General features: G+C 37.9%; 1 protein-coding gene across 1 annotated transcript in view; it reads left to right on the top strand.

The window, feature by feature from the left end:
- FARSB (phenylalanyl-tRNA synthetase subunit beta) overlaps nt 1-16,692 on the top strand; it is an 80,901-nt gene that overhangs the window by 29,144 nt on the left and 35,065 nt on the right. Inside the window, exons 11-15 of the mRNA XM_003908000.4 lie at nt 560-621; nt 854-1,061; nt 1,599-1,679; nt 5,897-5,989; nt 11,251-11,368. Of these exons, the coding sequence (XP_003908049.1) occupies nt 560-621; nt 854-1,061; nt 1,599-1,679; nt 5,897-5,989; nt 11,251-11,368 (562 nt within the window). The remainder of the gene's footprint in view (nt 1-559; nt 622-853; nt 1,062-1,598; nt 1,680-5,896; nt 5,990-11,250; nt 11,369-16,692) is intronic.

The raw sequence follows: 16,692 nt of genomic DNA, 5'->3' as shown, positions 1-16,692 counted from the left end.
GAAGAAGACTGAGTACCAAATTCATTAGATACTCCTACCCCTATTGTCTTCTGGAGCAGATTGGTAGCCATAACATCATTGCATTTCCCCACCTGGAAATTGTAAGAAAAGAATATCTTCATCATGCTCTTAGACTTAGTATGATGAACATTGTGACATTGGAATTACTCTTTCTTGCTCATATCCATCTGCTTGCATAGGACAAGACTGAAAATCTTTAGCAGGGTTCATAAACATCTTTGGAATGATGTAGCACAGCAGTGTTTTACCATGGGGAATGGGGATTGACTATCTGAAAGGGAAAAATGTTTGGCATTTTATATTATTTCCAGGCAGTGCAAACTGTCTAGCAAGTAGGATGTTCACGTATGAATCTAATGTAACAAATTTATACCTCATAATACTGTTTTTGAAACATCAAGTTTATTCTCAATCTGTGGCTCTAATGACAATTTCTTGGGAATGTAATTGAATTGCAATAATGACTAATTTAATGGAAAAGAGTCTAAAGCTGTATCTGATGGGAAATGATTTACTTTTTAAACTCTTTCTCTTTAAGGAATTAGCTTACCGAAAGGAGATGGTGAGAGCTGACCTCATTAACAAAAAAGTTGGAATCAGGTATGCTCTGAAAACTTCACTTAATTCAAGAACAAAGTACACATATGACTAATTTTTTTTTGCGATCCTTCAGAGTCGGTTACGGAATGATAAAACATCAGTTAACATGTCTGGTTTCTGATAGAACTCAAAAAGAAAGATTACTATTTCAGCTAGTAGCGTATGTTGAAACACAATGCAAACATTAAAAAATAATCCAGTGAAGTTTATGGTTTGTTCATTCCTTTTTCAGAGAAACTCCAGAAAATCTTGCCAAACTTCTGACAAGGATGTATTTAAAATCAGAAGTCATAGGTGACGGGAATCAGATTGAGATTGAAATCCCTCCAACCAGAGCTGACATTATCCATGCATGTGATATTGTAGAAGATGCAGCTATTGCTTATGGATATAACAACATTCAGATGACTCTCCCGAAAACTTACACCATAGCTAATCAAGTAAGATTGCACCCTTAAATAAACACTCTTTATTGTTAGAAACTGATTATTGAAAGCCAGGAAGGCTTCGAGAAAACAGAACGTAGGAATCAAGCAGTATTTGGACATGCTCTGCAATGAGAGGCATTTGCTATGGAGAGGATACAAAACAGATGCCCAAATGATTAGAGTAAGTTGAAAACCTGTGATGACTAGTTCTTTGAAGAAAGACAGGTTTCGAGTTTGGAGCCCTTGTTGAATCTCTCAGAGGTTCATTTTCTCAACTTGGGCCTGAAGGCAGAAGCTGTGTGTGGGAGAGATGGAAGTGGGGGTGGTTTGTACATCTGTGTAAAAGCAGAGGGGTGGCAGAACGGTGGGGAGGGAGGAGGTAATATTGGTAGGGAAATGGTGGCATTAGCAGTACATAAGGGTGAAAAGGTATTTAATCTTTTAAACATTTTTATTAAAAAAATTATTTAATGACATGTTCTGTATAAATCTCCCTTTTAAAAAACAAGAAATATTGAGGTGAAATCAAATGGGTACTTTTTTTTTCAGTTTCCTCTTAATAAGCTCACTGAACTTCTCAGATATGACATGGCAGCCGCTGGCTTCACTGAAGTGCTTACCTTTGCCCTGGTATGTCTTACATGCTTTTTCTGCCCAGCTTATTGTTTACTTAGACTCTCCGAATTATTCATTCTATGATTCTTTATAAGAATTTATAAAATCTAGACTGTTAGAACTTCCAGATTCTGAAAGAAAACCTTTGTTACTTGAGAGTATACAATTCCTGGAAAAGTAATGTTGAAGCTTTTCTTTTTACAGCCACAAAAGAAAATGAAGGCCTAGAAAAAAATACCTTAAATGACAGATGACAAAGTATTTTATAGTTTGATGTGAGTGTTGAGAGTTCACAATGTATTTCATAACCAAATTTATTAAGTTAGAATATTTGGTCTTAATTTGGTTATGGCTGTGCCCACTAGATGCCGCCCTGGGTAAAGGCTTGTGGACTGTTCCACATTAAATTAATTTCTTTGTCTTTGAACATGTTCACAAACATTTGCTTTGAGTTGAAAAGCTGACATAAAAGGCCTAAATCAGGAAATGACTTTTATTACAAAATCAGAAGGAAATCTCCCTCCCCCACCAGATTGACCATATGAAAGAATAAAATGTGTATGCAATTTGTAGTTCCATTTTTCCCTCTTGCTGAGCATTTCTGTGGTGCCTACAATGTAGTTCTTCAGCATTCAAGTATGTTTAATCTATGAGGGGAAAGGAAGCTACTTCTTTTTCTCCTCTGCAACTCAGCCCTAGCCCTGAAATTCTCAATCTTTTATGGTATTTAAGGGACCCTACTTCTAGTTTGCTTAATACTTTGATTTTTCTGATTCAGCAGTCATTCATTCAACATTTGTTGAGCATTTATTATATGTCAGGCACTGCACCAATGAGGAAGCCTGAGGCTGAGAGAGGATAAGTACGTAGCACATTTTACACGGACAGCAGGAGAACTGCTATGTTCCTGGCCACTATGCTTGCATGATCTCATTATATCATGAGCAGAGTCCTGACCTTTGGCCTCCTAGAACAGTGCTTTTCCATGGTCTCATACCATATACGCTAGGTCTGCAATGCCATGTCATTCATCTGTGTACATATATATACACATATTTGTAGTTGTGAGTATCCACGATTTCATGTAAAATGAAATACCAAAAATAACATTGAGAAATATATTTTTATTTTTTAAAACATATGAGTGTCATAGGAATACATCTTTTTTTTTTTTTTTTGAGATGGAGTTTGAGACGGAGAGTCTTGCTCTGTCGCCCAGGTTGGAGTGCAGTGGCCGGATCTCAGCTCACTGCAAGCTCCGCCTCCCGGGTTTACGCCATTCTCCTGCCTCAGCCTCCCGAGTAGCTGGGACTACAGGCGCCCGCCACCTCGCCCGGCTAGTTTTTTGTTTTTGTTTTTTAGTAGAGGCGGGGTTTCACCGGGTTAGCCAGGATGGTCTCGATCTCCTGACCTCGTGATCCGCCCGTCTCGGCTTCCCAAAGTGCTGGGATTACAGGCTTGAGCCACCGCACCCGGCCAGGAATACATTCTTATTTTAAAGGACTCATACTTTAACCATTAGAGTAAACCATAACAGTTCTCTTCCTCACTTCGAATCCTCTTTTCCTCCCCAGAAACAACTGCTGTTAAAACTTGGATATGCATTTTTCCCTGCCCTTTTATATTAGTGGTGCAGTTTAATTTTGTAACCTTGGAGCCTCATGTGTCTTTAGAGGAGCACAGAGGCTGAGTCTTGACTAGTGGCTTCTCTGCAGGGAATGTTTACCCTGTGCCAAGGGCTTTGTGTACATGATTCTGTTTCTTCTCAGTATACTCCTGTGAAGTAGGCGTTCCTGTCTTTCACAGCAGTTAATTTAAGTAACTTGTCCTACGCCGTGGCTGTGGATCAGGGATTCCCGCCCATGCCTGTCTGCATCCAAGGCCTGTGACTGAACTGTCACACCAGGGATGTTAGAAACAGTCTGTTTAGCTGTCCAAAGTCACTTTAATATATTCATTGTTTATCACTGAGGGGAAGAGAAAGGGGTGAGCTCCTAGAGAGTTTCAGATTTGTACTAAATTTTCCTGTAGGAATTTTAACATTAAAGATGTTTACGAAGATGTTTATAGGCAAGCCTAAGCATCACTGAGCAAAGACAGTCTATGTTGTTAAATCCAGTTTTGCACAAGAGTAACAGCCATTTTTTTTTCCTGAAACCTAGTCCCTGACTTTCCAAGTGTAAATAATTCACATTTCATCATAATGATTTTTGCTATATCTGCATAGTAGTTATAATATATTCTTTTAAATTGGCTCACTTTTAAGTTGACTTATGTACTTCAGCCTTGTTATAGGAATAATATCTGTAAAAATTATGAGGTTCATTTACTTGTTGTATTTTTCTAACACATTAAAATAAACACATAAATATTAACATTAAAAAAGTTCCTGGCAGGCATGTAATCCCGTGCACTTTGGGAGGCCTAGTCGGGCGGATCACTTGAGGCTACGAGTTCGAGGCCAGCCTGGCCAACTTGGCAAAACCCCGTCTCTACTAAAAATACAAAAATTAGTCGGGTGTGGTGGTGCACACCTGTAATCCCGGCTACTCGGGAGACTGAGGCAGGAGAATCGCTTGAATCTACCTGGGAGATGGAGGTTGCAGCAAACCGAGATTGCGCCACTGAACTCCAGTGTGGGCAACAGAGTGAGACTGTCTCAAACAAAAACAAAAAGTTTCTTACTGTGTACTAACTACTGCCACTTCAGGGTAGCTTAATTTAAATTGCCTCTTGTCACTATCCCTTATTATCCATTGCCGTGATAAAATACAAGGTCACTCAGATACACAGCTGCATTGCCATGTGTCTTTGGAGTGTTTTTTTCTTTTACACAGAGAGAACTAGTTTCATTTAAGAGTAGATTGCTTCATGTCAATTGCATTTCCTAATTAATCAATCAAATTATACCTAAATGTTGGTATAAAACTTCTTTATGCTGTGGGGAAAACGCTTATCCCCAGTGTGCCTGCCACCATTCTCCACCTCAGCAGCCATAGCAGATCAGGGAGCTGTTTTCTGCTATGCCTGGATGTGGCTTCAGGATCTTTCTCGAGAAAGCATGGCAAGAATCACTAGAACTGACATTGACATGAAATGAATTCTTACCATTTCAGTTGGTATGTGCCATTTTGTTTTAATAAGTGAAATGCATGCCAACTAGCCTTTGAAAACTAGTTGTAGAACAGTATAATGAACAATATTGCCTAACATTGGAAAATAGTACAATAATCTGATGGTACGTCAGTTTTTGTGTTACGTTTTAAATGCTCTTTCAAAAAGCTAGCATTAATATACATGATAATAATTTATCCTTGGTAATGATTTGTCAGTTATCATCATTGTTGATATTTTTTGAGCGCTTACTCTGTGCCAGGCACCATACTTGCATTATCTCATTATATCATTTATTATTAGACTTGATGTATCTAATCGTCAGTGAGTTTTTAATTTCATAACTTCTGCCTACAATGCTGGTTTCTGAGGGTGGCAAGCATCTTTCTCTTTGATCACTGGGTACTCAGCAGTTTATTTGTTGTAAGAGTTTCAGGCATGTGCACAGAAGTTAAGTGATACAATAAAAGAGCACTGGGCAGAGTTCCAGTCACTTGAATTCTGTTCTCAGTCCTACTGTTCTGCCACAAGTCAGTGTGGATTTAGCAAGGGTTACAATGGTAGTCAAAATGGAAAGTCATGAAATACCAAGGAGGGAGGGAAAGTTTCTGACTAGAGTCATTAGGAATATTATTACGGAAGAGAGGTCATTTAAGTCTGCCTTAGGGAATAGCAGCAAGTGGGGCTGGGATGGCATTTCAGGTAAGGTAGGGAAACATAAGGTTTAGGGAATGGCTAGGGCATCATGGGAGATTAGATTGGAAAGATAAATGGGAAACTAGCTTAGGAAGGGCCTGAGTACGGTTTATACCATCTCCACGTGAAAAATTTACTTTAGCTCTGTATGATGCCTAGGACTCATTGTGAAAGAAGTATTAATGTTAAATTCCATCTGCTGCGGGCCTGAGATTGATGTGTATTTATTCTTAGCTTATTCTTTTTTATTTGTTTATTTTTTTTTATTACATTTACTCCAGCTGACACCAGGCCTATTCTTAACTTGCTGATATATGTAGAGAATATACATTGTTCTTAGAAGTTGACTTACAGCATTACTTTTTATTTTAAACTTAAGTAATTGCTTTTCCATATTAATCTGTTTTGTATGTACTTTACAGTGCTCCCAAGAAGATATAGCTGATAAACTTGGTTTGGATATCTCTGCAACAAAGGCAGTCCACATAAGTAATCCTAAAACAGCTGAATTTCAGGTAAGAATTTTAAGTAGGTGAGAATTCAGGTAAAAACCGAGAGGCAGTACATGAGTTAGGAAAAGTCTCTTCAGTTATTATACCTGAGATGGTGAAATCTTAGAGCTTTTTTATAGTATCTTCTTGGGTAAGTTTATAGTTGGTTATTACGTGCTATACTGCCAAAAATTCTTAACACTTTTAAAAATAATATTTTCTTGATTAGCTTCATACTGGGTTCTTACTTGCTTTGTATTATCTGGCCCAGTCCCTCTTGTCTGAACTTTCCATTTCATAATTGATTTTTTAACACTATTTTCTGATTTCATCTTTTTTTTTTTTTTAATTTTTATTTTTTGAGACAGAGTCTTGCTCTGTTTCTCAGGCTGGAGTACAGTGGCATGATCTCGGCTCACTGCAACCTCTGCCTCCCAGGTTAAAGCGATTCTCCTGCCTCAGCCTCCCAAGTAGTTGGGATTATAGGTGTGCGCCACGATGCTTGGCTAATTTTTGTATTTTTAGTAGAGGGGGGTTTCACCATGTTGGTGAGGCTGGTCCTGAACTCCTGACCTCAAGTGATCCACAAAGTGACCTTGGCCTCCCAAAGTGCTGGGATTACAGGCATGAGCCCCTGCACCTAGCCAGATTTCATCTCTTTTCCGTTCATTTGTAATAAAAGAACAAAACCTGTTCCCAATTCCTCCGTAAGTCATTCACTTTGAAATTGCCCATTATATCAGTTCTTGACTGTGCTGCTTATTTCTTTTATTGTAATTGTCTAAGTTTATTGGCAGTTTCATTTAGAGTTTAGGAATATTTAAATGAGAATGATACTACCTTAATATTAAGTATTAAGTGATTTGTGTTATAGATTAGGATATTAACTATAAAGGGAGGGCATTTAAAAATTATAGCATCTTTGCTTATTAATAACTTTAAATAGTTCTATCTCTTTTATACTAATAAGCTCTTGTTCTGTTTCTCTTGCATGTACAAATCTATGTGTTTTTTAACCCAGATTTTAGAGAAAATCATGTCTTCTTCTAGAATCAAGGGGAATCTTAGAACTGGAAGGCTATATTTTAAAGAAGGTTAATGCTATTATAAATAATATCTGAATTCTGATTTGAAATCGTTTCTTTGGATTTTGGTTTTTACTTATACAAAAATAAGGGATGGGTTCTAAAAACAATTCTAAAAGTTCTGAAAGTGTTTAAATCTAAATTTAAAAATTCTAAATTTTATCTATAGAACCACCTACTAATGTTGTAGATTACAGCTAGACTAATTAAAGAGCTAATTGGTAATATATATCAAGTATATGAATTCTTTATCTATATTTAGGGTCAGAACTTTGAAGAATCCTTATACTAATTTTGGAAGGATTATAATAATGAATTTTTATATTTTGTTTTCTGAGGTCTAGTTTCCTATTGCTTTTAAAATTTGCCCATAGTGTTCTTTTTAATAAGAGGTATTCAAATTCATTTGCATAGAATGATTTTTCAGTAAATATTAATGGATTTTTGTTTATTCCAAATGCACCTTTTTCTCCCAGTTTTACTTAGATTACTTTTTAAAAAAACTTTATTTTATTTTTATTTGTCTTTTTGAGACGGAGCTTCACTGTCTTGCCCAGGCTGAAGTGCTGTGGCCTGGTCTTGGCTCACTGCAACCTCCGCCTCCTGGGTTCAAGCGATTCTTGTGCCCCAGCCTCCCGAGTAGCTGGGATTATAGGCGTGTGCTACCATACCTTGCTAATTTTTGTACTTTAATAGAGATGGGGTTTTACCATGTTGGCCAGGCTGGTCTCGAACTCCCAGCCTCAAGCGATCTACCCCCCATGGCCTCCCAGAGTGCTGAGATGACATGTGTGAGCCACCTCGCTTGGCCTTTTTTTCAACTTTTATTTTAGATTCAGTTAGTATATGTGTAAGTCTGTTACAAAGGTATGTTACATGATGTTGAGGTTTGGAGTGTGATTGAACCCGTCACCCAGTAGTGAGCATAGTACCCAACAGGTAGTTTTTCAGCTCTTGCCCCCCACCTCCCTCTTTGCCTTATATTCCCCTACTGAAGCTTGATAGATTTCTTAAGATGTGGTAACTGTTATGTTCTTCAGGATTTACATCCTGCCTTATCTATTTTATATAAGTGGAAGGAAAATAATCAGAAATGCATTAAATGTCACTATAAATAGCTGTGGCTTAGCACACTTAGGAATCAATCTTTCTGCGTAAAGTACCTTAAAGATGAAAGAGAGTGCCTATCTTTTGACCTAACAGATTCTATATTTTACCTTGCTTTACCAATAGGTGAGTCCTACTACTACTAATTTGGCTAAGAGGTTTATATTTATTTATGGTTAGGTTAAATGTAAAATTCTTCATGGGCCTATAACTCAGTTTCTTGTCTAAATCCATTCTTTCTCCTGCGTAATTCTTAACTTTGGGCTCTTTTCTGATAGTAAATATGTTAGAGAATGGACAAGATAAAAATGCAACTTGGCTAAAATATGTAAAATTTTATTATAGTGACAATAAACAAACTTACAGAATATTACCACACCCCTTCCAAATTAACAATAATATTCCTTAATCACCTCACATATCCAGTCATTGTTTCAGTTTTCCCAATTGTCAATTTTTTTTTTTTTTTTTTTTTGAGATAGAGTCTCACTCTGTTGCCAGGCTGGAGTGCAGTGGCGCAATCTTGACTTACTGCAACCTCCGCCTCCTGGGTTCAAGCGATTCTCCTGCCTCAGCTTCCCAAGTAGCTGGGACTACAGGCGCGGGCCACCACCCCCAGCTAATTTTTGTATTTTTAGTAGAGACAGGGTTTCACCATGTTGGACAGGATGGTCTCGATCTCCTGACCTCATGATCCGCCCATCTCAGCTTCCTATCAATTTTTTTTTTTAACAGTTTGAGTTGGTATTCAAATGTGGTTCATACATTGACATTGATTTATATGCTTTTCATGTCTCTGTTAATCTACAAGTTGTGCCTCTCATCTTTCCATCTTTCTTTTCCTTTCAGTTTGTTTATTGAAGAAACTGAGTCATTTGTCCTACAGAATTATTACATTTAGGATTTTGCTGAATATGTTCTAATGGCTCCCTAAGTTTCCAGTAAATTGGTAGTTGGATATAGAAGCTTGATCAGATTCAGGTGTAATTTTTTGTATTTCTGTAGGTTTTTAAATATGCAAATAAGGCATATCTATAAAATACACTGATAAAATTAAGAAAAGTTTTCTATAACAGTAGTTTGTTTATTGTATTTCAATAAGTTAAATTTCCTTTTAACTTTTAACATTGTAGTTTCGTTTCTGTGAATGGTTTGGGCACTTGCCCTCCAATGGGGAAAATGAACAATATTTAAGAAGCACCACGTTGAAGGCGAATAGCAGCTTGTTGGTATAGTGAGTGTGATGGGAAAGACGTTCTCTTTTTCCTTCAAAACACAGTCTAGCAATTCCATTTAGGGTCTTATGGTTACTTGTGCAGGATCTAAGAAGGTCTATGTTTTAGCTTGGGTGTTCAGGGCAAACCTCTGTAGGAGAGAACATTTGAGCAGACCCTTGAAGGAAGGAAGGAAGCCACATGTGAACCTAAAGGAAGAATGTATGAGCAGAGTAAGCGTGGAGGCCTCAGGATGGAAATCTACTTGCTGACCAGTGTGGCCTCCAGTATGGCTGGAGTGCAGTAAGCCTGTGGGAGCAGCAGGACTTGAGGGTAGAAAGGGAGGCAGGGCACATCACACGGCCCCAGGTAGGCCATGGATTTTATTCAAAATTTAATGGAAACTTCTTGGAGATTTTTGACCAGGGGAGTTGCATGATCTGATTTCCGTCTTAAAGGACTGCTCTGTATGGAGAATAGGCCACAAGGTGGCAGGAGTGGAAGCACAGAAGAACGTTATGCAGTTGTCTAGGGAAAAGATAATAGTGCTTGGTGTATGACTGCAGAGCCCAGACTCTCACAGTAATGTTATACCACTGCTTATAAAACCCTTCTGGTAACATGTGTTGGAAGCTAATATATTCCGTATAGCTCACAGGGAGAAATTTATTTTGCATACAAAGCAGGAAAGTTTTGCTTTTTTCAAATGTACCAGGGTATGCATTTCTTAGGAACAGTAGGAATGAAATGACTGTACATACTTTCACATTTGCTTTAGTTAATGAAAAGTTTAGAACTGTAGTTACAGCCTACCCATAGCAGCTGTATATATTTTTTAGCACCTACGTATTTGTGTTCTGTTTTCCTCATTGTGGTGGTGTTTTAATTGCATTTACATTTTTCCTGGTCCTAATTTTGAGTAATTCATATTTAATCTATTTATGGTTGTATTTATTTATTTGTTTAGAGACAGGGTCTCTGTTCCCTAGGCTGGAGTGCAGTGGTATGATTATAGCTTATTGTAACCTTGAACTCCTGGGCTCAGGCAATTCTCCACCTCAGCCTCCCGAGTAGCTGAAACTGAAGGCATGTATGCATACCCAGCTAATTGTTAAATTTGTGGAGGTGGTGTTTTGCTATGTTGCCCATGCTGGTCTCAAACTGCTAGTCTCAAGTGTTCCTCCTACCTTGGCCTCCCAAAGCTGTGGGATTACAGGCATGAGCCACGGTGCCTGACCTATATTTAATCTACTTAAACATTCGTATTTCTTGTAGTCTATTTCAATTACTTTGTGAAATGAGGCAGGATATGAAAACTTGCATACATGCATTTGAAATCTTGAAAGCAAACTTTAGTTTTTGAGATGATAATCAATTAGCTGGGTGCAGTGGTATGTACCTGTAGTTCCAGCTACTTGGGAGGCTGAGGCAGGAGGCATTTGCCTCCTGCTATAGCGGTTTGAGGCATTTGAGGCTGCAGTGAGCTATGATTGTGCCCACTGTACTCCACCCTGTGCGAAAGAGTGAGACTGTGTCTCTAAAAAAAAGGAAAAATGAAATAATGAATGATAATGAATAAAATAATCATGCCTTAGATATGAGCAAACATATTTAGGTTATATTTGTTTCTCATTTATTTTTTAATGACATTTATCATTTTTTATTTTGTAAATTTGGAAGCCAGAATGTTTTCAGTTCTTTTCAGTTCAATTGCAGTGTCCTGAAGTTGAAAATTGAAAGTGACTTTGATATTTTAGGGCAATGCATTTTCCAGAAGTGTCTTCCTATGAAGCCATAGCCTTTCTGCCATAGTCTTTGTCTTTCACCAAGTTTGTTTGGGTCGTATTTGGTCAGTGCAATTTCATGTCTTTTCCTGTAGGTGGCACGCACTACCCTTCTTCCTGGCCTCCTGAAGACCATAGCAGCAAATCGTAAGATGCCCCTTCCTCTGAAACTGTTTGAAATCTCCGACATTGTAATAAAAGATTCTAATACAGGTAAGAATAAGTCACCTTTGATTTGATTTGTGTATTTAAAGCATTTTTTTCATTATGAAAACCTTAACTATATATAAAAGCAGAAAAAGTAGTATAATTAGCCCCTATGTACCCAGCCCCCATCTTCAACAGTTACTAACACATGGACAGGCTTCTTTCATCTATACCACTATCAACTTCCCATATTATTTTAATATGAATCATAGACATTGTATCATTTCATCAGCAAGCACTTTAGTAGTATTTTGTTTTCTTTTTTTGGGGACAGTTTCACTCTGTCACCCAGGCTGGAGTGCAATGGCCTGATATTGGCTCACTGCAACCTCTGCCTCCTGGGTTCAAGTGATTCTTGTGCCTCAGCCTCCTGAGTAGCTGGGATTAAAGGTGTGTGCCACCATACCTAGTTAATTTTTGTGTTTTTAGTAGAGCTGGTGTTTCACCATGTTAACCAGGCTGGTCTCAAACTTCTGACCTCAGGTGATCTGTCCGCCTTGGCCTCCCAAAGTGCTGGGATTACAGGCGTGAGCCACCGGCACCCAACTACTTTAGTATGTATTTCTAAAAGATAAGCACTACCACTTTAGTTTTGTTTGTTTTATAAATTTAATTTTTATGATTAATTTATTTGAATCAGAATTTAAGGTCCAGCTATTTGGTTGCTATCTCTCTCATTTCTTTTAATGGAAAGCATTTTTCAACAAGGAATTTAATAATTAAGAAGATTTCTATTAAAACCTCAACTTGACAAGCACTGTGGAACATTTTCTTATATGACATGATTTGTGTGCATATTGTCTTAACATACTTGATATCATGTCATTCTACTTTAGCAGTGACTGTCCACTGTTACCGTTGTACCAGTGACTGTGAATGTGTTTGACCAGTTTTTGTTCCTTTTGAGTAAGCCCTGGACTTGTTAGTACAGTGGGTTGCTTGGTCCACACTTGGAATGTGGTGGTTGTTTAATGAGTATATATTTAGTAAGCACCTCCACTTGATTGCCAAGGAATTCAGTCTCTGATCCAAATCTGACTGTTCGAAGCTGTATGTGCATTGGTCCCTTGGTGAGCAGTACCTGAAGTGACTCAATTGTTGTGTTTCCTTGGTTTCCGGATTTAACAGATCAATTCCTAGCAGTGTTTATGCAGCGATGCTTACTCTAGACTCTACAGAATTCAGAGTGTGTTCTTTTGAATCAGTTGACAAAAGCAGAGACCTTATTCTCAATTTCTCCTGAAGAGGATAAACCTATTATTCTTAACTTTACAAAGTGGTCACAACTATTGACTGTAAATCGACCTATCTTAGGAATTATAGAGGTATGACCAGAGCTAGTACTGTCCATGGCAAACTTTCCAGCCAAGGCTGGATTCCATCTGTTCCCCACTATTGTCCCATTTAATGGATTGGAAAATTAAGACAGAAAGTGGTAATTTGCCCAGGGCTGCATAAAATATTGAACTTGGAGCTGGAGCCATAGTATAGGTCTCCGTCACACATCCTTAGAGAATGAAAGTTCATGTTTAATATCACTATGTAGAATTTTCTTTAGGTGATAAATTTACTATAGTAAAAATCAGAAAACATTTTTAGTGCCAGCTACAAATAGTTTTGAGTGTTCTTGTACCTTAAATCCTCCATTGGTAGAGATAACTGAGAATTTGATATAATTCCATTGTCAAATTTTTCTGTTAGCCTTGAGTTGTTTTCATTCATCTTATTTATTTGCATTTTACATTGTTTTGATCGTTGATGATCTGTTCGTGTTTAGAAATATATGGTTACATTTATAAATCAGGATTAGGTTAATTACATGGGTTTCCTCGAAAGTGTTGTAATACTGTTTCAGCAGTAGGCCTCTTCCCTGATCGGTAGGGCTCCCTGAGGGCTGTGCACGGTTCTGTGGGGCTGGGCATGCTCACAACCAGGCGGAGGGTGCGAGTGAGGAAACTGGGGTTGTTGCAGGGATGGGGCACTTGACAGTATTTTAGTCCTGGGTAGTGGTGCCTTTGCTATTTTTGTTTTAATTTGTGTTTGTGGAAAAGGCCCAGGTATACACTGTACCTTGCTTCTCTTTCTGGCCCCAAGACCTATGCTTAGGATGACTTCCTATTGAGAGAACTGTTCTTAGGTGCTAGTGCTATAGGCCATCTTCTAACAGATCACCTAGGTGGCCAGGCGTGTTGGCTCATGCCTATAATCCCAGTGCTTTGGGAGACCAAGGTGGGAGGATCTTTTGAGCCCAGAAGGTTGAGGCTACAGTAAGCTATGTTTACACCAACTGTACTCCAGCCTGGGCAACAGAGTAAGACCCTGTCTCCCCCGCCTTGCCCCCCGCTCAAAAAAAAAAGAAAGAAAGAAAGAAGAAATGACTTAGAAAATCATCCGAGAAACTCAATTCATATAGCTTTTAGATTTGCGTTTCTGTGATACTTTGTTTCATTGGGAAGGATAGTTCCTATTTCTATAGGAAACCTCTTTTATATCTGTCTTTTGTTATAATTACTCTGCTCTATTTTCTCCATTGATTCATTTCTGATATTATTTTTGCCTGTTGTCTTGTACCATTCTGCTTTATTCTTTTTTTTTAACAAGTTTTCCATCATCAATGGTATTTGAGAAATGAAGGGAGGTAAATGTGCTTGGTAAGTCTACCATCTTGAAAACATAGGTTTGCTTTAGTTTATTTGGAGTATGTTTTCTGTTTAGGTAGGCCTGGATTTTATTTCATAACAAAATGAGCTTTTCTGATGGAGTATTCTACATATGTACATGTGGATTCCCTACTTGTCATCTGGTGTACATAGAGGACAACAGGGGAGGCAGCAAAGCACCGCGGTTCCATAGAGAGACTCTGCAGCCAGAGTGCTTGGCTTTGAGTCATGGTTCTGCCTTTACCAGCTGCTTAACTTTGGACAATTTGTTTATTCTCTCTGTGGCTCAGCTTCCTCATCTGTACAGTGGGAATAATGATGGCACTTATTTCATTGATATGTTATAAGGATTAAATGAAATTACAGTTTGAAAAGTTCTAGCCACGTAATAAGAACTGTTGGTGTTTGCTCTTGTTGTTAAGATGTTTACAATTCCTAAGCTCAGATAACGTAGCATCCTGGTTTATGGGAATTTTTTACTGGAATGACTTGAAAGCCTTAGCTGTCCATTAAAGGGCTAATGTCACCTTGCTGAGGCACTCAGGGCCAATTCTTATCCTCACTTTTGACTTAATTGATTCTGTTATGCCTTTTTTTTTTTTTTTAGAATAAGAAAACTGAAACAGACGAACGTGGGAATTTATTTATGGAAACAGGAACATTGTTTTTTGAGTAATTGGTCACCTACTTTTTTTGAGTGAATTAACATGTTTTTACTGTTTCTCAAACCAGTAACCATTTTTCTCTGTTGGATTCACGTTGGCAATTTCCTTCTAAAAAATGAAACTTTTTTGAAGACAAAAGTCTAAACCATAGTTTTCCAGTTATTGTGAAAATTCCTCAAATTTTCATTGGTGGGAGCAGTACCCAAACTACTGGTTCAAAAGAGTGGTGATAGAGTGGCAAGAATTAGCAAGGGAGTCTCATTCAGCACAGCACATTGGTAGAAAAGATTTGTAAGTTATTTTTTGTTGCTAGAGACTGCTTTAGAATATCAGAGAAAGAGTTGCCAGTCTTAAGGGAGACAAACCTGTGAGCAGATTCTTACAGATAATGCCCAGAGAGAATGTACCAGTTGCCCTTTGGTAGCTCGGAAGGGAGCAACAGTTGCCATTAACTTGTTTTCTAATATTAAGGAAAAACCCAACATTCCCAGCCTTGTATCAATTTGGGGTGGGCAAGCATGTCTTCCAAAACAAAAATAGAATCCATACTGGATTTCGATATGCCTCCCACACATTTTGTGTGACCAGTATTCCTGTAAGAGTAGATGAAAGACTGCTAGCCCAATTTTCGTGCTTGACCTTGTTGGACAGTTTCTTATTCTAATGTAGACTTTTTTGACTGACCATCCGTGTTGTGTGAGGCCGTCAAGCTGCCAGTTTAGAGACTGTGTTAGGCATACTTTTCGAGCATTAAGACTTCCACTCTAAATCAGACACATTCAGGTTCTTTGAGGCTGAGCCAACCACTGCATTTATTGAGACTCTAGATATGAAGTTGCTGCAACTTTTTAAAAAATTAGTCATGACTCAAGGGACTCAGCTGATTTATGCCTTTTGTTGGGCAGAATGGTGTATGGCTTTGGAATGAGAAGTTGAATGCAGACTCTGCTGTGGGGTGAATGTTTCAGTTGATAACAAGGAAGTCAGCAGACGCAGCACTGAAGCTGCCATATCAGGCTGCTGTGTGAGCTATTGATTGGTGATTGGTTTCAGTCCTTAACATTTTTATTTTTTCTGTTAAATGTCAGGAACAACTGAACTATAAACAAAATAGTTAAAAAAAAAAAAAAAAAAAAAAGACTTCTCGGGAGCAAAGGACCTAATTGTGAATTTCTAATCTTTACACCCAGAAAACCAACTGTATTTTGCAAAATCCAATATTTAGGCTTTTTCTTAAACACAGATTGACTTCTGCATTGTAGTTTATTGCTTTATGGTCACTGAAGCTGCCAGTATATATACATAGAATCTCCCTGAAATGGCAAGAGAAAACATATCACTGGTTTGAGTGAGTTTAAGTGTAAAAGGAACAAGAGCCAAAGAAAGATTGGTTTGGCTTTCTAATGTAAGAGGGTGATTTAGATTTAGCAGGATACAATCGTGCAATTGTCAATTTGACATATATCTGTGGAGAACCCTGAAAATCAAATTGCCATGCATTTTGGTTATAACTACTACATTTACAAAATGTTGGATTTTAATAAATATAGTAGATGGAATAGGATAGGTTAAAGCCTCTTGACCACCCATAGGGGCCAGTTAGTGTCACTTTCTTAATGAAGTATGCTAAGCCTTCACTTTTTGCTCAGAGCATTCTTAACTTTCTCTGAAGCATTGCTATAGTCCTGGTGCAAGCTACATTTCCTCTACCCCTCAAATCACTGACAAAATAGCTTTTAAAATTTCACATTGTCCCTGAAACTTTTCTAAATGAGAGAATCATCTACTTCTTCTTACCCTGCTTAGTTTGGATGTAGAAATCCAGAATTTTTTTTTAAACTTTAGTCACAATATATGTTTAAGAGTCTTGTTTTTTTCTCCTCCCTTGACCACCATGGCCATCACAGAACAAACCTAATTCACTGTTTTTTTATGATTTGGTTTGTTCTTTCAATTTGCTGTTGGTTTGTGCCATATATGTATGTTGGTGTTTGTGTATCTGTCT

This window comes from Papio anubis, chromosome 10 (genome assembly GCF_008728515.1).
Source record: "Papio anubis isolate 15944 chromosome 10, Panubis1.0, whole genome shotgun sequence".
In the NCBI taxonomy this organism is placed as follows: domain Eukaryota; kingdom Metazoa; phylum Chordata; class Mammalia; order Primates; family Cercopithecidae; genus Papio; species Papio anubis.
The sequence above is the reverse complement of the archived record's forward strand: the minus strand, read 5'-3'. Positions and strand labels throughout refer to the sequence as shown.